This window comes from Ruditapes philippinarum, unplaced genomic scaffold (genome assembly GCF_026571515.1).
Source record: "Ruditapes philippinarum isolate M1 unplaced genomic scaffold, ASM2657151v2 ctg1509_1_1_1_1, whole genome shotgun sequence".
NCBI lineage: Eukaryota > Metazoa > Mollusca > Bivalvia > Venerida > Veneridae > Ruditapes > Ruditapes philippinarum.
Window position 1 is genome coordinate 130,430 of NW_026857808.1, and position 26,767 is coordinate 157,196.

At 35.7% G+C, this 26,767-nt stretch overlaps 1 protein-coding gene across 1 annotated transcript in view; it reads right to left on the reverse strand.

The window, feature by feature from the left end:
• LOC132751129 (uncharacterized) overlaps positions 1–26,767 on the reverse strand; it is an 89,527-nt gene that overhangs the window by 21,191 nt on the left and 41,569 nt on the right. Inside the window, exons 2-4 of the mRNA XM_060741250.1 lie at positions 11,516–11,629; positions 2,034–2,187; positions 511–711 (exon numbers count right to left, since the gene is read on the reverse strand). Of these exons, the coding sequence (XP_060597233.1) occupies positions 511–711; positions 2,034–2,187; positions 11,516–11,629 (469 nt within the window). The remainder of the gene's footprint in view (positions 1–510; positions 712–2,033; positions 2,188–11,515; positions 11,630–26,767) is intronic.

Below are 26,767 nucleotides of genomic sequence, written 5' to 3' on the forward strand. Positions count from 1 at the left end.
TTTAGATGAGCCAAAATATTTCAAGAAAATCAAACTTGAGAAAAACAATAATACACTAAGATCTAGAAGTATTCATCACCATATCTCTACTGTGTGACTAACTTAGTAAGGACTATTTTTGCATACTTAGACCACTTTTGGTAAATTATGTTGTAAGTCCCAATTACAATGTGTAAATGACTTCCTTTGTTCGCTTTCACAATATTTTACTTTTAAATAATTTTCATGAAATCTGGAGGCATGCTGCTGTAAGAGGTTTAATTATATATACGAAAAGTGAATATTTTAATAGTTTTTTTTTTATTTTTCTTCATTTTTCTTATGGTTGTCAAGCTAAAATTTCAAAATTTGAAAGGCATGACCTGTTTGGAAGAGTTGGAAGAGGGTATGAGGGGGGGGGGGGTGGTGTAACTGTAAAGTCATAAAGGTGACAAATACTGTCAATCTTCATCCACTAAGCTATACAGGCCCTTGTGATACAAGCCAAGATACAAAGAACAAACCAGTTACCTTGTGATTCTAGCAGGTGATCTCCTGGTGGTGACATCATCAATTATTGTGTTCCTGTCATAAGTTCTTGTTGTGATGTCATGACTTTTTGTGCTCGTGTCATGGGTTCTGGGACTTTTGTAACTGACACCAAATTCAAATGGAGGAGATACAGCCTCACTACCAGGTCTGTCTGTACCAAATTTACCTCGATCATAAAATCTGAAAATTTGAAACAATTTATTTGAAAACAGTTGTAACATCTATCTATAACAATCAATAACTGTCAAAATCTTTATTTAATTAGATAACAATAATGAAGCATACAAAGTAAAGAGAAGAAACTGTTTTTACAACTAGTCTGAACTAGATATCTTTTGTGAACATAGTTACATAATTATTTATTGATGTTCATTCTCTAAAGCTAAGTTGTATCATAGTTTGGGGACCTGTCTGTTGAAAATGTGTCACAGTTAAATCATATACCTATAATACACAGTGTGTTAATTGGAGTGCAGGTATTAGTTACCTGCACTCCACAGCATGCCCATTGATTGGCTCATTTTTGCTGGGGTTTACTTATTGTGACGACAGAGAAAGGGAAAGCGATAGAAATATATTCAGATGCTCGTCCATTGGTTAAATTTTTGGGGTGAGGGGGGGGGGGGGCTATGCACCCTCGTCTCTTGTTTTGATGCTCTTTCTATTACATAAAAAGAGTTTAACACTTAAACCTGCTGAATTTGTGTAATAGATTTTCCCAGTTTAAGATTTGAAACAGTTCATTTAAAGATTAAGGGATTTCCTTATCAAATACTAAAATTGAGCTACCAACAGAATATGGCATGGTCAGTCTACAGAGATTTTTCACCTTATTTAGCAGATACCTAAAAAAGGCTTCTTCCCTATCAAAATTTTCTGTAAAATCTGATGCAGTTTTCCTAAAATTCTTAACCTACACCACCTTCATTACTTCTCAAATTAAAAATTTTAGCAATAATTTTTTTCCAAAATCAAGAGGTTCAGGCCTCTTTGGAATCAAATGAGAAAGACCACAGGTCTGCATGGATGTGCAAGCTGGCCTGGCTCTATACTGGTGATTAAGGCTAATCACACACTGTTCAGGTAACAAATTATGCAAACAGGGAAGTTCAATATAAATATTTATCACATTCCCATGTCGATTTTGCAACTATAAAACGGTATTGCACCGCCATGCATATATTTTGACATGACGTCGTTTGAGCCATACATAGTGTAAAGACGCTCAAAAATGTTATCGTTTCACTATAGGCACGTCAATGAAGTATGATTCTTCTTTACTTTAGACAGTCTTTTTTTTTTTTATGTGATAAATAGAATATTATATATATGTTGGTTTGCATTACTGAATTTATTGAACTTGTTGAGTAAAACAATATTTTGATCACCTGAAAGGCTCGTATTTTTACAATTTTATTCAACTCGTTCAATTTATTCAGAAATGAACCTACACAGTAACACTCATTCAATATCCTCTATGTCATAGTTTATTGTGCACGTACCTTGGTGAGTCGTACGATTTGGTGGCCGTGTAGTCAGAGGTATTTCTGTTACTTATGTCATATCCTCGTGTATACTTGGACATACTATCACCATCGGAGAATATACCTCTGCTACTTAAAGTTGGCGATGAGACGTAAGATTCTCTTGGAAAGTCTGAAAAAGATGACATAAAAAGTATACTTCTGCAAATAATATAATCATTAAACAGATATGTTTTTTTTCCCCCAATTTTTTACCAAACTAAATGTTTTCACTTATTACTACCAATTAGAAAGGAAAGTTTTACTTTTAATATGTATCATTTTTTAGAGAATTTAAACTTTAACTTTCTTGAAATTCCTGATAACAACATTCCGCCTTTCTTTAAGTTTGAAACATAGTACATTCGGATGATTCCATATGTTTTGAACAAGAAGTTACATTGTTTACCCTTTTTTTATCAAAAATTGTTTTTACTGCATAAAATTTTTAATACATCTTAACACCTTTGGTACTCTTACAAACTGTATACCTTAAAATGGTACTTTCATAAATCATTTACTTCTGGTAATTTTACAAATCCAAATTTACTGTATTTTCACAAAACTTTTACTACTGTTCTTTAAAAATCCTTTCACAAATTCTTATTTGTTTACTTTCACAAATCCTTTACTAATGTACTTTAACAAATCCTTTATAAGTGTATAATGAACTTTCACAAACCCTTTTAAGTTAATTAGGTCACAAATCCCTTTCTAGTGAATGTTCACAAATCCTTTACTAGTGTACTTTCACATTACCATTATTAATGTACTTTCATAAATCAGTTATCAATGCACTTTCACAAATCCATTATCAATGCACTTTCACAAATCCTATATCAATGTACTTTCACAAATCCTTTACTAGAGCACTTTCACAAATCCTGTACAAGTGAACTTTCAAAAATCTATTACTAGTGAACTTTCACAAATCTATACTATGGTACTTTCACAAAATCTTTACTAGAGTACTTTCACATAATTATCCTTTATTAGGGCACATCCACAAATCCTATATTAATGCACTTTCACAAATCCTTTACTAGTACACTTTCACAAATCTTTACAAGATTTTTTCACAAATCCTTTACTGGTGTACTTTCACAAATTCTTTACTAGAATACTTTCACAAATCTTTACAAGAGTTTTTTCACAAATCCTTTACTGGTGTACTTTCACAAATCCTTCACTTGTACACTTTCACAAATCTTTACAAGATTTTTTTCACAAATCTTTTACTGGTGTACTTTCACAAATACTTTACTAGAATACTTTCACAAATCTATAAAATATTTCTTTTATTATTCTTAATGTTCTGCTATTTTACCAAAACATATTTTATTCCAAGTACACAGAACTTTATAATTCCTTTGTATTTTTTTCAACAGTATTCTATAGAAAAAGTGTTGCTCAATAGTTTTTTCAAATATGAATATCCTTATATAATAGCTGGGTTCTGTATTTTTCTCCAAATATCTTATAATTCCACTCATATCAGTGTGTTTTCACTCACCTGGATTAACCATCAATAAATTGTATACATTCCTGACTTATTCCATCAAACTAGAGGCTATTTTCACTTACCTTAATGGCCAGCAGTTTTATAACATAGATTAAAATCACACCATGTGTATGAAACTCTAAATTCCAGAAGAAATATCATGGAAAACAGCAATAACAAATTATTCAAACCTTGGTGTTTTTCAGTCAGTTGAGTTCATTAGGTAATCTTTAACAGGCATATCTATAGCATTTCTCATACAAAATGTATATCAATAATAGTTTAGAGAAAGTCAAAACCTATTTCTGCAAATGTGTTCCCTTTGCCTACTGTGTATACTGTATATTGGTATACCAGTAAATATCTGTTCAAAAGATAACTAAGCACCAGATGCAAGTGATCTTATCAAATCTATAAATGTTTCATCACTACCTGCAATGAGAGCTTACATTATGGCTTTTTATTACATATTTTACTCTTAGAATTTTACAAGAGGTTCAAAAGAGCCACAAAGAAACTACTTTTTATTTCTGTACTCTATCATTGGTATACAAAAGTCATAAATAACATTTTCTAGAGGTATTTTCAGTTCCATTATCAGCAGTGAAAAATCTTCATTACAGTTGTGTTCATTATTGTATGTTTTCAAGCTTAACACCTGGTTTTTACTTGTAATTTAAGAGTAAGAACTGACACCTTTTACTATGTGTTCCTTTCATATTTTAGAATATAAATCATTCAGCATATATTATACTGTCACTTAAACCATTTTTACAATAGTGTTTCCAGCACATACTGTCACTTAAACCATTTTTACTATAGTGTTCCCAGCACATACTGTCACTTAAATAAGTTTTACTTTAGTGTTCCCAGCACATACTGTCACTTAAATCATTTTTACTATGTGTTCCAAGCACATACTGTCACTTAAACCATTCTTACTGTGGTGTTCCCAGCACATACTGGCACTTAAACCATTCTTACTATAGTGTTCCCAGCACATACTGGCACTTAAATCATTCTTACTATAGTTTTCCCAGCACATACTGGCACTTAAATCATTCTAACTATAGTTTTCCCAGCACATACTGGCACATAAATCCTTCTTACTATAGTGTTCCCAGCACATACTGGCACTTAAATCATTCTTACCATAGTGTTCCCAGCACATACTGGCACTTAAATAAATCTTACTATAGTGTTTCCCAGCACATACTGGCACTTAAACCATTCTTACTATAGTTATAAATCTTACCATAGTGTTCCCAGCACATACTGGCACTTAAATAAATCTTACTATAGTGTTCCCAGCACATACTGGCACTTAAACCATTCTTACTATAGTGTTCCAAGCACATACTGACACTTAAATAAATCTTTACTATTAGTGTTCCCAGCACATACTGGCACTTAAATCATTCTTACTATAGTGTTCCCAGCACATACTGGCACTTAAATAAAATCTTACTATAGTGTTCCCAGCACATACTGGCACTTTAACCATTCTTACTATAGTGTTCCCAGCACATACTGACACTTAAATAAATCTTACTATAGTGTTCCCAGCACATACTGACACTTAAATAAATCATACTATAGTGTTCCCAGCACATACTGGCACTTAAACCATTCTTACTATAGTGTTCCCAGAACATACTGGCCCTAAAATAATTCTTACTATAGTGTTCCCAGCACATACTGCGACTTAAACTATTCCTACTGTATTGTTCCCAGTGCCTACTGGCATCTAAATCATTCTTACTATAGCCCATCAATGTAGTGGGTAACTAGAACTGTGTCCAAAGGACACGGATGCCCCCATACGCCACTGTTCTGTCAATCTTATGACTCTAGGTCAAATATTTTTTGGACTACATGTGCCACAAGTTGAAAACTAAAAATCAACAAAGGGCCATAATTCTTTAAATTTGGTCGCATCAAAAATTCCTACCTTTACTACCATCTACACATTAAGGTTGTTAATCCCTGGAAGTTTAAGCAAAATCTGCCATGCGGTTTAAGAGGAGTTGCGTTCACAAAATTTCTACATAGTATATAATGAAAAAATCAACAAAGGGCCATAATTCTGTTAAATTGTATGCAGCAAAAATTCCTTCCTTAACTGCCATCTACACATAAAGGTTGTTCATCCTTGGAAGTTTAAGCAAAATCTGCCATCCTGTTTAAGAGGAGTTGCATTCACAAAATTTCTACATAGTATATAGTAAAAAAATCAACAAAGGGCCATAATTCTGTAAAATTTGGTCGCAGCAAAATTCCTTCCTTTACTGCCATCTTCACCTTAAGGTTGTTCATCCCTGTAAGTTTAAGCAAAATCTGCCATGCGGTTTAAGAGGAGTTGCGTTCACAAAATTTCTACATAGTATATAGTGAAAAAATCAACAAAGGGCCATAATTCTGTTAATTTGGTCGCAGCAAAAATTCCTTCCTTTACTGCCATCTACACATTAAGGTTGTTCATCCCTGTAAGTTTAAGCAAAATCTGCCATGCGGTTTAAGAGGTCAGTTGCGTTCACAAAATTTCTACATAGTATCTAGTGAAAAAATCAACAAAGGGCCATAATTCTGTTAAAAATTTGGTCGCAGCGAAAATTCCTTCCTTTACTACCATCTACACATTAAGGTTGTTCATCCCTGTAAGTTTAAGCAAAATCTGCCATCCGGTTTAAGAGGAGTTGCGTTCACAAGATTTCGGGACGTACGGACAGACGGACGGACAGACGGACGGACAGGTGCAATGCTATATGCTCCCACTCTGTGGGAGCATAAAAATTGAGAGATATAGATTTTTTTTAGCTTACGAAAGATCCGAGGTTCTCCTCAGGTGCCCACTCCTGCCAGAGCATGAAGGGACACAGGTGGTCTTCCTATACCAGTGAAGAAGGAAAGTCGACATACAGTCTAACTTGCCCATGCAAACACGTACGTGTATTAAGCGACTTTTGTCTTATGCGACCACTTTAATTTAATTTTTATTTTTTTTATCATGCTTTGTCTTAAGAGACCGTTTCATTAAGCGACCATTTTTGGTGTTTCCCTTGCGCCGTCTCTTAATACACTGTTGACTGAATGTCTGTAACAGTGTTGGTGTGACTGAAAATCCAACAAAACAAACAAATAATATCCATAGAGGTATAATCAAAGAAACAGGAGTATAATCAGATAACATGCATACCTAACAAGGGTCAGTGAATGGGGACTTAAAATATTCCATATTTTTTTCATTACACCCTTCCTAACAAAACAAATGTCATTTCTTAAGAATAATATGTTCAGAAATATAACTTTAGCAAAAGGTGTAGAGACATTTGAGCTATTTGCTGTTTTTCTGCTGCATGCAAAGATGTGCATAGAAATGAGGAAAGCAGGTTGCTTAATAATTTTACAACCACCCACACATTCTTCTACAACCAGACAATTTATCCTTTCAAACAATTATGCATGAACAGTAGCTGGTCCAATATGGAGAACATTATTCTCTAATTCACTGATGACTTTACAGTATGATCTATCTTTTCACAATCAAACATGCCAAGAATTCCTAAAATATATTTTCATAATAAATCAAAGACATCTTTTTGTTTTTCATTATCAATTTTTCCAATGTTACAAGGATGATAGATACAAAATACTTGTTTATCAGCAAGATCTGTTCCATATGGCTGCAGAGTTCATCAAGGTAGTTGAGAGGCTTATTAAACATATAGTGGAAATAACAAACTATAAACATTGAGCTTTTAATGAGTGGGATCACTCAATGGGAGAAAGTATGTTTTGCAGAGATGAGTTCCAGGTAATTTTAATTACATATCAATACATTAAGACTCAACACCACCACACTAGTCTGTTTATTTATTCACTTGTTTGACTGATTTTACAGAGCACCAGTGAAAGTCAAGACGGCAAAACAAGAAAGATGATTTTGGCTCACTTTGGTGATACAAAGGGGTCAAAGCCACCTCACCTGATGGAGCTACATGTATGAGTTTCATAGACTCCAGTTATCCCAACCCATTAAGTTGCCTCTTACAATCATGCAGGGTTGAAAGGTGGCTGCAAATTTCTTTTGCCTCAACCATTGAAGACAACCCCTCAGCTACAAGGGGCACTATATTAATATTTTGTAACGTTACTGTATTAGAATAATGTATTTGTATGTAGTATTCAATTATAAGACGCACTCCCTACTCTATACTTTAAATTTGAGTTATAAAAATGCGTCTTATAATTGAAAATAGACTTTACAGAACTGATATCAGGTACCATTATACAAGACATTACATTCAAATACAAGAATTTGTAACAGAGTTACCAACGTCCCCCGCCTCGGGAGTTTTCTATGAAGCATAAAATTGTGCTATTTCAAAAGATTGAGGTATGGATCTCAGGACATTCAGTCAAAAATTATGATTAATGCTAGATCTGCAAATGTAACAATAAATTTGTTAAAGAAATAAAATGAAACATGGAATTTAAAAATTTATAAGTGTGACCTTGACCTTGGAGGTAGGAGAGCAGGTGTTGTGCATGACATAATGTCTTATTATTGAGACTATTTGTGCCAAGTATTTTCAAAATCCCTTGAACTATGAAGAAGTTATAGATTGGACACAAAATATACCATATAACAGACTATGTAAATCTTTGACCTCTAAGTGTGACCTTGACCTTGGAGGTAGGGACACAGATGTTACGCATGACATATCATCTAATCATTGTGACTATTTGTGCAAAGTATTTTCAAAATCCCTTAATCTATGAAGAAGTAATTATATGGACGGGACAAAAAATATACCAAATAACAGACGCTGTTTACCTTTGACCTCTAAGTGTGACCTTGACCTTAAGAGGTAGGGGTGCAGGTGTTGTACCTGACATATCGGCTTATTATTGTGACTATTTGTGCCAAGTTATTCCAAAATCCCTTGAACTATGAAGAAGTTCTAGATTCGACACAAAATATATCCTATAACAGACTATGTTAATTTTTGACCTCTAAGTGTGACCTTGACCTTGAAGGTAGGGATGCAGGTGTTGCGCATGACACATCCTCTTATTATAGTGACTATTTGTGCGAAGTATTTTCAAAATCCTTTGATCTATGAAAAAGTTATAGACCTGACACAAAATATACCCTGTAACAGACTATGTAAGTATTTGACCTCCAAGTGTGACCTTGACCTTGGAGGTAGGTGACCGGTTTTTGCGCATGACACATCATCTGATTATTGTGAACAATTATAGCAAGTATTTACAAAAGTCCTTCATAGATAAGAAAGTTATGGACTGGACACGACATATACCCTCAAATAGACAATGTTGACCTTGAATGAGCAAGTACGACCTTGACCCTGAAGGTACGGGTCTGGTTGTTGCGCATGACACATTGTCTTATTATAACAAACATTTGTGCCAAGTTATCTCAAATTCCTTTGATAAATGACAAAGTTATGGACCGGACACGAAATATACCCTGTAACAGACTATGTTAATATTAGACCTCCAAGTGTGACCTTGACCTTGAAGGTAGGTGACTGGTTTTTGCGCATGACACATCGTCTGATTATTTTGAACAATTATAGCAATTATTTACAAAAGTCCTTCATAGATAAGAAAGTTATGGACTGGACACGACATTTACCCTCAAATAGACAATGTTAACCTTGAATGAGCAAGTACGACCTTGACCCTGAAGGTACGGGTCTGGTTGTTGCGCATGACACATCCTCTTATTATAACAAACATTTGTGCCAAGTAATTTTAAATTCCTTTGATAAATGACAAAGTTATGGACCGGACACGAAATATACCCTGTAACAGACTATGTTAATATTTGACCTCCAAGTGTGACCTTGACCTTGAAGGTAGGTGACTGGTTTTTGCGCATGACACATCATCTGATTATTGTGAACAATTATGGCAAGTATTTACAAAATCCCTTCATAGATAAGAAAGTTATGGACCGGACACGACATATACCCTCAAATAGGCAATGTTGACCTTGAATGAGCAAGTGTGACCTTGACCCTGGAGGTAGGGGTCTGGTTGTTGCGCATGACACATCGTCTTATTATAATAAACATTTGTGCCAAGTTATTTCAAATTCCTTTCATTTATGACAAAGTTATGGACCGGACACGAAAGTGTGACGGACGGACAGACAGACAGACGGACGGACAGACGGACGGACAGACGGAAGGAGCCTATTTCTATATCCCCCTTTTTTCTTCGAAAAGGCGGGGGACAATTAAGTGATAATACAATGATTGTACATTGTATATGATAAAGATCTAGAAGCATAATAAGTCTATTCATCTTTATTAAGAACAACACTGTTCTGAGGAAAAATTGAAGTTCTATCTGGGTCATTACTTACAGTTGTTCATTGTATATAATGGCTGAAAGCCTTTATCTTACAATATTCTAAAGATCATCATATAAATATATTTTTGGTAAACATAACAATTCCAAGGCAATGCTCTCAACTTAACAAAACAAGAGTCTAATAGTTCATGCCAGCAGAACTTTAATGATAAAACAATTATGTAGTTAATAACTTTCGAAACTAAAAGGTGCTTCTTGAACAAATCATGGACCAGTTAATTCTATAACACTTCCCCCTACCCTTGGTATAGTGGGAGATCAATTACCCTTGGTTTAGTGGGGGAACAATTACCCTTGGTATAGTGGGGGATCAATTACCCTTGGTATAATGGGGGAATCACACAAGTTTTGTTGTTATTCGTTGTTGTTGTTGTTTTTTTCATGCCAAATTTGGGCAGAAATAACGTTCAACTTGCTGTGTTTTATAGTGATACTGCCATGAGGAACAAAGATTAACAGAGATTAAAAAATCCAAAATGTCTTGAAGTCTCAAGCTATTCCCCCTGGTTAGGGTTAAATGTAGATATAACTGACTGGTGTCATCTGAATGAACAATTCCAATTCATCAACTTATTTGGTAATGTACTGATCCTCTCTATACAGTTGAATCTTCAGTCATGTCTAAGAATAGTTTCATTGTCTTGATGTATTCTTGAATTTCTTCTCCACTCCTTTATGAAATATTCCATTAATGAATCCATCTAATATGATCTTTTTAAACACACATTTGTTTCATGTTCCATCACAGTTCTTTAACTAAAATTCCATATTGCTCCATGAAAGAATTTATCAACACAAGTATGGCAGTTTTACTTGTAACACTTGTATAATATCATTTAATGTTCTTTCATTTTAAATGTTCCATAATTATGTTCTAATCCTTCATTATGGAAATTTTATGATCACCCTTCATATGATCAGTTTTTCTAACCTTAATATTCCATCAGGAATCTATCTATCTGCAGAACCTTGATTCAAGGTAACAGTCACTTATTGTTGTTTACTTCATCAGTATGTTTTATATCCAATTGCATTCATTTCAGCAATATTGAGAGTAGGATCTTCTTTAGATTCACAACTACGAACAATTTTTGTTTGGTTCAGTTTCATTTAATATGTTATATGCATATATACATTGTGTTAAAGACATGAGGTGCTTTCCAGCTTTAACTTCATAATGAACTACGAGCCTAAAACCTGGGGTAGAACTACCAACCTTTAACAATTTAACCAAAAATAACAGTACACTGAACTGGTATGTGGCCCAGCTACCGAGTCACATTGAACGCCCTGTGAACCATCTTAACCCTAAACATGCTGAATATTTTAAATAGACTTGTCCGACTTCAATTTTTGGCACTGTCCATTATCAATTTTAGGTAAATCAATTTGAATATTTAAAGTTTGTCTGCCAACAGTATAGAGCCTGGTCAGACTGCACGAAAGTGCAGGCAGGCCTGGCTCTATACTGGTGGCAAAAGCATAATGCTTCGGTTCTAGCACATGAAAGGTTAAATTCATTGATTTAGATTTTTTATTTAATCCGTTTCCTTACCTGAGAATCCATGACTAGATCTGTAGTGAGGGGTATGGTCACTATAAGTGGGTGTATAACTTGATGGATCAGTATTTCCTGTGTATCGAATATCACCAAAGTTTCTTTGTCGACCTGAAATATACAAATTTAAAAGAATACTTAATAAACAATAATCAAAATCATTGATTCAAAGTCTTTTCCCATTTTTTTCTTTAAACAATCATTGTCATATCTGCATGGGACTTAAACTTCTGGGAAGGCCCACCATTTCCGGACAGCCGAATGCCATGGCAATGTGAGATGTATTGATCTTTTGCACCTTTTCAAAACTCCAGCAATTTTGGCTAGGTTGTTCAAGTACAATCAGTTGGTTAGGCTCATACTTTACACTGCCCTAAAGCGGACAGGGAGGAGGGAGGGGGTGAGTTTGGACATGGCTAAAATTAATTGGTGCTCGGTATACATTGTACATGTAATAATAAAGATAAATGTTATGTTACAACCAAATTTATAAAGCATTTGTAACACATATTATAAGTTTATGTCCATTTATACATTGTGTCACATTTCAAAAAGTAAAGTTTTCTTAGTGCACTCAATTATAATAATGGCAGTACAAGAAACATGACTGAATAAAAAACATGGCCTTAATTAGATATCAACATATCATAGAGTAGCTTCATTCCTTTCAATAATTATGCACATTCATTTATTTCAGCTGGAAGATTTTCACAGATTCTTTATTGCTGTATAGTCTACAAAAACCTGTCTGGATTCAATCACAGGTTCAACTATGTTAAACATCTTCAACTCTATAAATCACCATTGGAAATTATGTCTGGGAGAAAACATTATCTCAGTCTCTGGGGAGAAGTAAGTATTTCCTTTACTTTTTTTTTAATGATGTTAATCGTCTCAATGAAAAGGTGTCGGAATGATGAAATTCTCATTTAGAATTTAAAACCTGTTTTATGTCAGCTGGTTTTAAAATCATACAGGTTTGTATATAGTGAGGAATTGCAGGAACAATTCAAATTATTATCATTGTCAGATTTGGAAGGTGAGGTCACAGTATAAAGACAGCTTTAGATCAGAGAGAAACAGGAGCTGTCAGGTTAGCTCAATAGGTAGAGCGTTGGACTGTGAATCAGGCAACCCAGGTTTGATTCCCGGACGGCGCAGGTCACTTTCGTTGTGATTGATCATGAAATCTTTTCTATGGTTATTCGCACTGTACCACTGCTTTGCTATGTACAGAAGTTTCATTTCCTTGCTAAAGTAAAGGCAACTGGTACTGGTAAACTGCCTGACAGCCTGCCCAGGACCGATGTTGTGGCCAAACTGGGCTTACTGTCCTGATCCACAGTGTAAACTACCAACACCACCACCAACACTGCACTTATTGTTATCTATAACTTTCTAAAATCTAAAATTCAAATGGAAGTGTCAAATCTGTAATGCCAAGCAAATTTACAAATACATTTATATGAAATTCAGTGTGTCAGAGGCAAGTCGTTGTTTCGTTAAGCAAAAAACTTTACACTTATTGCTCAGTACTGGTTGGTCCCAGGAACAGATTCGAAAATGTGTCTTTAAGCTTCTGGCTTCCTACACAATTGAACTAAAATAAACTCTGTATAAACCAAGAAACGATCTTGTTCCACCAAAGATACAATAAGAAGTGCATAATGTGCATATACACTGCCTATAGGAAGCTAATCCAATGTTAGATCATACAGACGGATTGTTAAACTTGGCAAAATTCTAAGTTGCCTGCAGGTATATTACTTACATACAAATAATACATAGAAGATATTTTAGTTTTTTCTATAAAAACAGTATTTATTTTCATAGAGTAGTGGTATGAAAGTAAATATTTCATGAGTGAAAATGGCAGTAGCCAAAAGTGAAATATGATAATTTTCATACCTCAAAATGAAAATAAATCCTGTATTTGTAGAAAAAAAACTTGAATTTTCTGTTTATGATATATATTTTTCCCTTTTTTGACATAAGAATTTGAAAGATTTTACCTTAAATTTTGTATATAGGCTGAATATAGCAGAAAGTAATCCAACAAGACACTAGTGAAAATACAGAATAATATGTTTCACTGCAGTGAAAAATAAAAATTTATAGTAAGAATACGGAAAATGAAAATACGTAATTCATTTCATCAATATTTCCCATTATATTTCATTTATAAGTATCTAATGTCTTTTATATCTCAACCAAAACATACAGGAGTTCCTTAAAGACACAAAATCAACATTTAAAAGTTCAGAGTAAAATCTGAAAACTACAGTCATAAGTTATACTATATATGTTTATTGACATTGCTATATGATATGAATATATAATATAGCATAGCATTGTAATCTTGAATAAATATTTCTTCAAATTTTGTACAGGATTTATTTGACAACCACTTGAAATCTCCAATATGATAGATGACATTTCAATTTCCCTATGTCTATCAATATGTGCATTTGAGCCGTGTCATGACAAAACCAACATAATGGGTTTGTGACCAGCATGGATCCAGACCAGCCTGCGCATCCGCACAGTCTGATCAGGATCCATGCTGTTCGCTATCAGTTTCTCTACTTGTTATAGGGTCTGTAAGCGAACAGCATGGATCCTGATCAGACTGCGCGGACGCGCAGGCTGGTCTGGATCCATGCTGGTCGCAAACGCACTATGTTGGTTTTGTCATGACGCGGCTCATTTATTCTGTTTAAACTTTAGACCGTGCTCGTGGTGACTACCTCATCAATCACAATTTAAGTGCAGACCTGAAGATAATGGTCTGCACTCTGCAATATTTACAAATTTAGTCTGTGAATACCAGTATTTTGAAATTTTCCCCCTGAAAATTATGAATGGTTTTGTCAAGATTGAAGGTTGGACAAGTTCGTATAATAATATTTAGGGGTGGTATTTGATAATTATATTCTATATCTTGTTTATATTATTCTATATTTCTTCCAATAACAAACAAGAGCACCGCTAGGCGGAGCATAATATGCCCGAAAGTGTTTTTTTTCTTTACTAAGGATGAAGCATTTGTAAGACATTACATAAAAATTCAATAAAGTATTACCTCCTTCAAATAGCAATCCTCCTATAAAGTTTGAATATTGTGGGCCAAATGGAACTTCAGTTATGCCCTGGAAACTGTTTTTAGTTTTGAGATAATAGCTACCTTGAAATTTGACCGTGTGACCCCAAAATGGATAGGGGTGTTCTACCCAATATGGACAATCATCCTATGAAGTTTCAACACTATGGGCCAAATAGAAATTAAGTTATGTTCTTGAAACTGTTTTCAGTTTTAAAGTCATAGTGACCTTGACCTTTGACATTGTGACCCCAAAATCAATAGGGGTCTTCTACCCAGTATGGACAATCATCCTATGAAGTATGAATATTGTGGGGCAAATAGATCTTAAGTTATACCCTAGGAAACTGTTTACAGTTTTAAGGTAATAGTGACCTTGACCTTTGACCTTGTGACCTTAAAATCAATAGGGGTCTTCTACCCAATATGGACAATCATCCTGTGAAATTTGAATACTGTGGGCCACATGGACCTTAAGTTATACTCCAGAAACTGTTTTCATTTTTAAAGTAATAATGACCTTGACCTTGTGACCCAAAAATCAATAGGGGTCTTTTACCTAATGTGGACTGTAGGATAACACGGTGTTCAATAACTGTAGGAACTATACTGTTCAATAACTGTAAGAACACAGTGTAGATTTACGTGGGTGGCTGAGAGAGAACACGTTAATACGGGTGTTCACTTCAACTGTTCACCAAATTACAAAGACACTACGACACAGTCGTAATGGGCAGCTTTCACTAAGTTTGGGCAACAAAAAGATGCAATTCACGCGCTATAATTTTCCACTTTTATTCCAGAAACAACACATAGTCCCTAAGGAGTATATAGTGTATCTAACGTATATAGCGTATATAGCGTATATAGCGTATATAACGTATATAGCGTATACAGCGTATATAGCGGTTATCTGAAAGTTAAACAGTTATACTTCCATTAATAACAATTAAAACAACATACAAAGAATGCATACATACTTACAAATAAACAAGTCACATAATTATATAATTCATCCTTAACAAATACTGTGGGAATCCTGCTGCTAGTTATGTTAATAAATTTATTAATTGATAGAATTACAGATTATTTACTTTTACATCAAAACTTTAACTAGGATACAGTTTTATCTATCTTAACATAAAATTGTTAATGTATTTACCTTAACAATAATAAATGTAATTTTTTAGAACAAAAATTATGTAAACAATAATTTTCCCGAACGAAGGCAAATAAAACAAAAATAAACTTACTGAACAATGGTATCTGTGCCCGAAACTTAATAAATAGAAATTCACAAGATTCGTACTTCACATTCCGAAATCTTATTTTCAACTGCGCCTTGGAAAGGCGGCAAATCTTGCATTTGCATATAATTATTATTTCTAGGGACAGTTTTGACCAACCAAAATGCAGGAAGCGCCCTCTAAGAAAATAAAAGTAAAATTTCATTTTCTAAATATGGGGATCATTAATTACTATGGAACGCTTAGTCTTGGCAGGGACCAGAGCGCACTAAAATAACACTGCGCTGGACAGTTGGCATGATTTATTGAAATCAAAACAATTATCTAAACATATTAAACCGTCTCTGATAATTAAAACCAGCACCAACATTCGGAGTCTGGAACACCGGCCCTCAATGAACTTTTTACATAAGTTCATTCTTATATATTAAGGGAAGACGAAGAATTTAATACTCGTTTTGTAATAATCAAAACATTCACAAGTTCTAGAATTTTTCACCAATCTAGATTATGTTACACATACATGTATATACACTTTTTGAAATATCGTAACGTCTTAATAGCGATGCAAACAAAGTCGCTCATTAAACGTTAATTCATTGCTGACTATTGTTATCAGTAAGCATGAACGGTTTCCTGTTCTAATACACATAACATCGTAATCGGCCGTACTTTCACGGACCCATTAACCTTGACCTTACATGACCTTACAAGTCCGTCTCTACCTTTGTTTACTTCCAGAACGAGGCCTAATGGCCATTTGCCCCGAGATAATTGCTCGTCGCAGACGAGAACGAGGTCATTTACGGACACATTCCTTTGAATGTTATGCCATTTTTGTCTTACCTGTAAGGTCGGCAGATATTCTCGAACCCACCTTTTCCAGAAAACATTCGCTAGATACTGTACCTGTCGCCACCAGCGTTTACAATAAACATCTCGCTTATCAAATAAACCTGGTGGGAACGAAGCATTTGGTCTCATAATCAAAAAGTTTATTTGGGGATAAGGGTTCTGGATCCCTTTGATCACTACTTACCTGGGTAATCGGTCTATCATTGAGAATCTTTTCTATCTCTGTAACTAAAGTTAACAGAGCCTCATCGTTGAGAAGTTGTTCTCCAATGACTGATTTTATAGCCCTTTTTGTGGACCGTACTAACCGTTCCCAAATACCGCCCATATGACTTGCATATGGAGGATTAAAATGCCATTTCATTTCTTGCTGTTGACATAATTTTGCGAGTCGACTTTGATTAAATTGCCGAATGCTATCACGCAAAACTCTATCTCCTGATACAAAATTTTTCCCATTGTCACTGAATATTTTTTCGGGACGGCCTCTACGACTTACAAACCTTTGCAGTGCACAGATGAAAGAGTCCGTATCTAAGCTATGAGCAATTTCAATGTGCACTGCTCTGGTGGTCAAGCACGTAAATATACAGCCGTATCTTTTCAGATGTCGTCTTCCAGACTTCACAGTCATCGGGCCAAAATAATCGACACCGACATACGTAAACGGTGCCTTATCGGGCGTGAGTCTTTCTTCTGGAAGATCGCACATCTGTTGCAATTCCGGTCGTTGTAACTGTCGTTTGCACGTTATGCACCTACCGATAACAGACTTAACTGTTTGCAGACCGTGGATTATCCAATACTTTTGTCGCAACATGGCCAGAATATGTACTGGGCCCATGTGCGCATTCTGTTTATGACAGTTTTGTATCAGAATTCTTGTCACGTGATGGCTACTCGGCAAGATAATTTGATGCTTAGCATCTACGTGTAGGTCGGACATTGCTAGTCGTCCGCCGACTCGCATTACATTATCCTTCAATATAGGACATAGCCTTTTCAGAGGGCTCAAACTCGGAACTGGCCTCTGAGCCTTTAATTCACTTATTTCATTTTCAAACGCCTCCGTTTGAACTAATTTGAAGATGGCTGTTTGTGCCATTTTAATTTCCCCCACACTAAGGGGTTTACTACTTACCTTACTGTAAAGACGTCGTCTTTGGGGTAAGTATTTCTCAATTAAGAAACACTTAAAACGTAGTAGCCAAGCGACTGCATTTTGAAGTTTATGCAGTCGGAGAACTTACTAAGTAACGTATTCATACTCAAATTATACTTACCATGAGTGTTAAGTACACTAGCCTGAGGTTTGAGCTCTATGTCATCCTCATTTACGGTTGCATTACTTACCTGCGCTGGCCACCCTGATTCATTCCTTTTAAGGAATTCGGGGCCATTCAACTATATGTCAAGCCTTTCAGTTTCTTGCGGATTAACTCCCCTTGACGCAATGTCAGCAGGGTTACTCTTTGAGGGTACATGCCTCCAGTCATGTGGTGACGTCACCTCATGAATTATTGATAGTCTATTTGCAACGAAAGTCTTAAACCTTTTCGTTTCATTTCTTATGTAACCTAACACAATCATAGAGTCCGTCCAAAGTACCTTTCAGTAATTTTGACATCAAGCTCCTCTATGACAATCTGATACAGTTTTACAGCAACTACAGCTGCTGCAAGTTCGAGTCTTGGTATCGAAATAGCCTTTATAGGTGCTAACCTAGACTTACCTATAACTAGACTGCACTTACTGTGCCCCTTCGCATCATACACTTTTAAGTACACGCTCGATCCATAGGCATACTCCGATGAATCACTAAACATATGTAGTTCAGCTTTCAAGGTTGACCTGTCGAGCTCACCTGGTATTATACATCTATCTATACTTACCTTCGATAGTGCTGGTAGGCATGATAGCCACTGCAACCATTTTTCAGCATCCGCATCTGGAATTTGTTCGTCCCAGCCTAGGTTTGTTCTACAAGCACGTTGTAGAATCAATTTTGGTGTTAACGTCACTGGTGCAACAAGCCCAAGCGGATCATACAATGAACTGGCAACCGACAAGATATTACGTCTTGTCGTACCTTTGTCACGGAGATTTACATCAAACACAAAATGATCATACTTAACATGCCACTGTAACCCAAGTGTTCGCTCACATGACGATTCGTTGTCAAGGTCTATTTTTTCCTTTGACTGAGCTCGATCCGCTTCCGGGATCGAATTCATGACATGTTCACAATTAGAGAGCCACTTTGTCAGTCTGAAGCCCCCTAAAGAAAGAAGTTCTTTCATTTCTGCGGCAAGTCTAATTCCCGAACTTGAGTCTAATACTGACTTAAGAAGGTCATCAACGTAGAAATTACGTTCAACCGTACTTACCGCTTCTTGACTGAATTTATCAGTATTTTCATTTGCCGTGCGCTTTAAACAGAAAGCCGCACAACTTGGTGACGAAGTTGCACCAAACAAGTGGACGTTCATACGATACTCCTTTGGTTCCTCGTTCAAGTTACCTTGAGGCCACCAAAGGAATCTTAAAGAATCCCTATCATGCTCACATACTCTTACCTGGTGGAACATGGCTTCTATGTCCGCAACCAATGCTACTGGGGCCTGCCGGAATCGCATAAGTACGCCAGTAATACTGTTAGTTAGGTCGGGACCTTGTAACAGATTGTCATTCAATGATGTGCCTTGATACTTAGCAGCACAGTCAAAGACAACTCTTACCTTACCCGGCTTCTTTGGGTTAACAACTGGATGATGAGGTAGATACCAAATACGTCCGGGTTCGAATCCCGTTCTGGTATCTAATAAGGAAGCATAACCCTTATCAATATACCATTCACCGTTTCTTTTATACATATCAAAATAACTTATTATCTCTTTGAAGTTTTCGCTTCAAATGAGATAGTCTTACCGTAGCCATCTTCACGTTATTTGGAAGACTTACGTCTGGGTTTCTCCACGGGAGTCCCAATTTGTAATGACCGTTTTCTTTTACTACTGTACCTTTCATTACTGAAAGTGCACGACGGTCTTCCTGTGACATCCCTGTGCCACAGCTCTTGACATCTGGGAAATCAGTTGCCCATAACTTATCGATTTGCAACTGCGTACTAGATGCAAACTGAAAATTGATACTACCTTGATCATTTGACGATCCATTACATGTGGGTCCTATAATACTCCAGCCTAATATTGACCTAATTGCATAGGGCTCACCTTTATTCCCCCTTCGCTGCTCTTCTACCCAGAATGCGTCTGGGGTGTCGCTTCCCACAAGCAACTCAACTTTGTTTACATCGATTTTCGGTAAATTGATACCATTAAGGTGTTTCCACTTACCTGTCACAGACTGGTCTGGCAACGACTGCAAGGATATAGGCAGGGTTTTTACAGACCATACCTTTTGAAGGTCAATGACCTGACCGCCATTTAATGCACTTACCTGTAGTTTAACTTCTTTGCCGTTTATATTTTGACCAGACTTGTTCACTGTAGTTAACGTGAACTTACATGGTTTACTTTCAACCCCAAGCCTTTTTACAAGGCTTTCGCTACAAGCGTTACATCGCTCCTTCATCAAGGAGAGCGTACGTTTCTACTTGCATAGTTTTCGTTCCGACGACGACAGGAACTATGCGTAAACTTACCTTGTTTTGTTTACACCTCGATTCGGAAGCCGCAACATATTTATCCTCAACATTTGTAAATTTGTTGATTTTACTAGAATCTCGGTGAAACATTGTATTATGTTTCCCGGTACAACCTGAAACCTCACAAAAACTATTTTGCCTACAATTTTCGGCAACATGTTTGAAATACAAACAGTTTTCACACATTTCATGCTCTCTGATAACTCTCAGCTTTGAATCAATATCAATGGAGCGAAACTCTGCGCATGCCCTTAATTTATGGGCCTTTTTACAATAAATACATGATAATCGTCCCCTAGCGAATTTCTCTAAGGGAGATTTACCTGAATTTCTCTTATCAGAGCCAGTGGACAGTGTAACTACTTTATTACGCTGAGAAGGGTTTATGTGGGAATTTTCTTTGCGAATTCGCTGTTTGTTTTGACTCATTCGCAAGGTCATAACCATACATTGTATTGGCTACACTTGACCGTTCCCTCACAAAGTTAGAAGATGGTTAAAACTTGGTTCGAGCCCCTGCTCTATCAGGCTACTTGCACGTTCGACCCACTGGGACCGAATGTGAAGTGGAAGTCTCCTAACTATTTTGCGTAGGTTTTCCGTATTATTCACATCGGACATAAAACCTAGCTGTGTCAAGGTCATATGACATTTCTCCATATGGAGTGACAGGTTCATTAGTCCCTTTACGTCATTACTTTTTATGGCACTGCCATTTACTAAACTATCTACATGGGACCGGGCCACTAAATGTGGTTTACCGTACCTAGATTTAAGGATTTCTTTAGCCCTTAAATAGCCTTCGTCCGGAGACAAAATTACACAATCTTCTATACAATATTTTGCTTCACCCTGACACAATTGAATTAAATAATTTAATTTTAATCTATTGTCACTTACCCTAGCCTCGATATTGGTTTCGAAATTGCTGATGAATTTACAATAATCAGCAGGATTCCCACTAAATTTAATCAACTCCGGTTTAGGTAAACCATAAACGTTTTGAGAATAATTTTGTCTTGATGGTATATAATCACAAAGAGTTTCACTAATTGTATTGTCAGGTAAGTCCTTCACGTAATTGTCAACTCGAACATCGGTTGCTGGCTCGTCGGGTAAGGATAGCACTCCTCTGTCATCGGAATCTTCTTCTTCAATCTCAGCAAGTTCTAGCTCGTGCCGGGCCGACTGCAGTTCGAGCTCCCGGCGAGCCTCTTCGCTTCTGCGCTCTGTTTCTTGTTTTTCTTTCAGCTGGCGGAGGCGCAGTTCTGCCCTCCGCTTGCGTGAGGCTGTCGAGCTACATGTTAAAACGGAATTAGTGCAGCTCCTGCCCTCTTGGCTCTTCTTCATATTCGCTTCAGCTTCGTTGCTGGTTACATTACTTGCCATCTTAAGATGATACGGAATATATGTTCACAAATATAATCCAAATAAATACGGTTTAATCCAATTAACTTTCACCTTTTTGTTAATAGATTATGTTCAATAACTGTAGGATAACACGGTGTTCAACAACTGTAGGAACTATACTGTTCAATAACTGTAAGAACACAGTGTAGATTACGTGGGTGGCTGAGAGAGAACACGTTAATACGGGTGTTCACTTCAACTGTTCACCAAATTACAAAGACACTACGACACAGTCGTAATGGGCAGCTTCACTAAGTTTGGGCAACAAAAAGATGCAATTCACGCGCTATATTTTCCACTTTTATTCCAGAAACAACACATAGTCTAAGGAGTATATAGTGTATCTAACGTATATAGCGTATATAGCGTATATAGCGTATATAACGTATATAGCGTATACAGCGTATATAGCGGTTATCTGAAAGTTAAACAGTTATACTTCCATTAATAACAATTAAAACAACATACAAAGAATGCATACATACTTACAAATAAACAAGTCACATAATTATATAATTCATCCTTAACAAATACTGTGGGAATCCTGCTGCTAGTTATGTTAATAAATTTATTAATTGATAGAATTACAGATTATTTACTTTTACATCAAAACTTTAACTAGGATACAGTTTTATCTATCTTAACATAAAATTGTTAATGTATTTACCTTAACAATAATAAATGTAATTATTTTAGAACAAAAATTATGTAAACAATAATTTTCCCGAACGAAGGCAAATAAAACAAAAATAAACTTACTGAACAATGGTATCTGTGCCCGAAACTTAATAAATAGAAATTCACAAGATTCGTACTTCACATTCCGAAATCTTATTTTCAACTGCGCCTTGGAAAGGCGGCAAATCTTGCATTTGCATATAATTATTATTTCTAGGGACAGTTTTGACCAACCAAAATGCAGGAAGCGCCCTCTAAGAAAATAAAAGTAAAATTTCATTTTCTAAATATGGGGATCATTAATTACTATGGAACGCTTAGTCTTGGCAGGGACCAGAGCGCACTAAAATAACACTGCGCTGGACAGTTGGCATGATTTATTGAAATCAAAACAATTATCTAAACATATTAAACCGGTCTCTGATAATTAAAACCAGCACCAACATTCGGAGTCTGGAACAGTGGACAATCATCCTATGAAGTTTGCACACTGTCGGCCAAATGGAACTTAAGTTATGCTCCGGAAACTGCTTTCAGTTTTAAGGTCATAGTGACCTTGACCTTTGACCTTGTTACCCCAAAATCAATAGGGGTCTTCTACCCAATATGGACAATCATCCTATGAAGTTTGAATACTGTGGGCCACATGGAACTTAAGTTATGCTCCGGAAACTGTTTTCAGTTTAAAAGTAATAATGACCTTGACCTTTGACCTTGTTACCCCAAAATCAATAGGGGTCTTCTACCCAATATGGACAATCATCCTATGAAGTTTGAATACTGTGGGCCACATGGAACTTAAGTTATGCTCCGGAAACTGTTTTCAGTTTAAAAGAAATAATGACCTTGACCTTTGACCTTGTGACCCCAACATCAATAGGGGTCTTCTACCCAATATGGACAATCATCCTATGAAGTTTGAATACTGTGGGCCACATGGAACTTAAGTTATGCTCCGGAAACTGTTTTCAGTTTTAAGGTCATCGTGACCTTGACCTTTGACCTTGTGACCCCAAAATCAATAGGGGTCTTCTACCCAATATGGACAATCATCCTATGAAGTTTGAATGTTGTGGGCCAAATGGAACTTAAGTTTTGCTCCGGAAACCAAATTGCTAACGGACGGACGGACGGACGGACGGACGTTCTCACAGGACAGTAATTATGTGGCTACTCTATTGTTCTCTCTATTGTTCTTTTTAGCCACACAAAAGAAAATAGCCACATAAAAGCATTACAGAATGAATGACATCAAAGAGAAAGAACAGTTACCTATTGTCCCTCTAGCCACATAATTACTGTCCTGTGAGTGCGGACAGACGGACGGACGGACGCCAGGGGGTATAACATAATATGCCCGAAATTCTTTCGGGCATATAAAAAGTACAAATAATTACAACATTACATGGTAAAATGGTAATAGCTAGTACATGAAACATGTTTTCTATAAATTAAAGTTACATTAAATAAATATGTAAAAATATTTTGCCGTCGGCCTAAAAAACAAGCATTATACAGTTTCATAAACCTTTTTAACAGTTATGTTGTAAATCTCATCAAATATTGTTCATAAATTAGGATTTTAAACGGAAAACCCCATGGTAACACTAAAGTTCGTATACGAATTTTAACATGCAAATGAAGACAATAATCAGCTCGTGTATGCGCTACGTCACATTGTTATATTTTCTTGTGCAAACACACTTTTACCGTTTTAGCTTCACGGTGCACTTGGCCTTTGGTTCAGAAAAAAGTAATCATATCATAAAAAGGATTCAATTTGTATGAAAACATCCGTTACAATGCGGAAATATACCGTTAGATTAGAACTGCTGCACATACTCATGTTTGTTGATTTAATATTGATGTACGGATGAACCGAGGGCGGAGTTTCTTATGCAAACAGAAATAATTATTATTGTACTTCCGATTTCGCCACAATGAGGTTGCCCATTTTTTATGCTTATAAAACTTATTTTGGTTGTCTTGACACCAAAATAAAATCGGGAGTCGATATATGTAACCCAATTTATTAATTAAATGTCTCCATTTCTGTTTTTATGAAATTTATTTAATGTAGCTTTAATAAGTCAGATTTCAGGCATATAATTATAAAGAACCATTTTGTATTGAATTGGCAAATAACATTAAAAATTTCAATTAAAAAATAATTAACTTGATAAACTGTAACATGAAATAACTCTTGATAGAATTTTGGCACTTGATGTAATTGTTAAGTTTCACTATTATATCAAAATGGAAGGGGAAAAAAACACAATTTCTGGCAAATCAATCAATACAATTTGGGTGTGGACCTCAGGTAAGTAATTAACAGGTTACATTGTTAACTTATTGGCACTTTAACCTTAAAGTTAATGGATTTTTCTTTTATAAGAAAGAAGAAAAATCAGTCATAAAACAGAAAGCTAGGGTAACCTGGCACATACAATAACTAATGTGAATACCTCATAAAATGGTAGTAATTGTCTATTCATACTCTGTATATAGTATAGAGTATGTCATTAAATATCTAATAACAGCATTACATAATCTCAGTTATGATATCCCTGCAAATCTTCATTAAAATATTTATTTTCAGTATCCTTTTCACTTCATTAAATCACATGTTTTTTGTCAACTTTTATCCGATTTTTTTTTTTTAGTATGTTATTGCACATTCAGTGCTATTTCTTTAGTCATTAAACACTTAAACATGCTCTAAATTTATTATTAAAAAATTTTAAACACTGTTTTTTTTTATCAACTTTTATCAGATTCATACAATTGCAACAGCTTTACTGGTAGAGACCTTAGTGCTCCTTCGTGCAATATTTCCGGCACAATGAGGTACTGGAGTAGAAATAACTACTTTTCACAAGCTAGCTAAAGCCCCACTCACATTAGAGCTTACGACCAGTGAAGACCAGTTCACGATCACCAGTGACCTCTGGTCGCGGACAATCTTTAAAACGTCTTACGACAGTCATCGGTGATCTTTGACAGTCGCAGGTTATCTTATTTAGGTCCCATGACCAATTTCAGTCGTAGAGAGGTTTTTGAGCTTGCACAAAAACCTCCTTGCGATCAAACAGGTCGCTAGTGATCTTATAAGGTCTTAAGGCTGTCGCACGATGGTCGTTCGGAAGTGCGACACTCTTACGACAGTCTTTACAAATTGCCACTAGTCACTGATAATCTTAAGTAGTCTTTATTAATCGTGTGATGGTCGTACGACAAGTTGTAGGTGATGGCATGTTATGTCACGGGTAGTCGTAAGTAATCCCAGGCAATCTTGAGACCATCGTACGTTTACTTGTGACCTGTCGTGCGATTGTCAATGATGACTTGTCTTACTATACTAGCAAAAGTAAATTTATCTGTGCAAAAATGGTTTTGGTCGCAGACAATCGCTGATGATCGTCAGTTTTACACGTCGCCGGTGGTCGCAAGTAATCGTAAGCTCTAGTGTGACTGGGGTTTAAGACAACTACCTCATATGAAAAAACCCAGAATCCATCATCACAATGAAAGTGCAATCACTTAAAGATCAAAGTTTTAATTTGTACATATATTTTAGAAAAATCAAGTGCCGTCTGAATTAAAACTGATTAACTTTTACCACCAGCACCATATTATATAGAGCCAGGGACCAACTTCGCAGCACAATTCAAATAACATAAAATACATTCTTTTCTAAATAAATCAAAATTTAACAAAATCCAAACTACATGAATCTTCAGTTAATAAAGTCTGACTTTATTGTCCCATATTCCTGTACTTTTACCTGCACTATCAGAAAAAGCATTTAGATTAAAAAGAAAATAATAAAGTGAATAATAAAAAAATTCTCACAAATAAATTACCAATTATTTACACCATTCAATTTAATAAATCCTTAATGTCCCACAATACACTTCTCACTAACATCAAACCTTTGTTGTGTTAGATTAGAGGAATTCATTTATGAGTTATTACATAATGAAAAGCATGTTAATTATCCCCACCTTACATCACACTAACATTCCTGCAGAGAAAGACAGATTCACCACCAGTAAAAATAATAATTCATATTGCAGTCAGACAAGATATGTTTGTTGGCTCTCCGGGGAAGGTAATACACAGATTTCTCAAAAGATTACATCCCTACACAATTGCCAAAACTTTCGCATATTACCTATCATAAATACATACAGAAAGAACTAGGAAGTTACTTGTACTGTGTGTCTTGGAAAACGTATTCCTGGTTACAACAAGAGGGCTATGATGGCCCTAATATCGCTCACCTGAATATT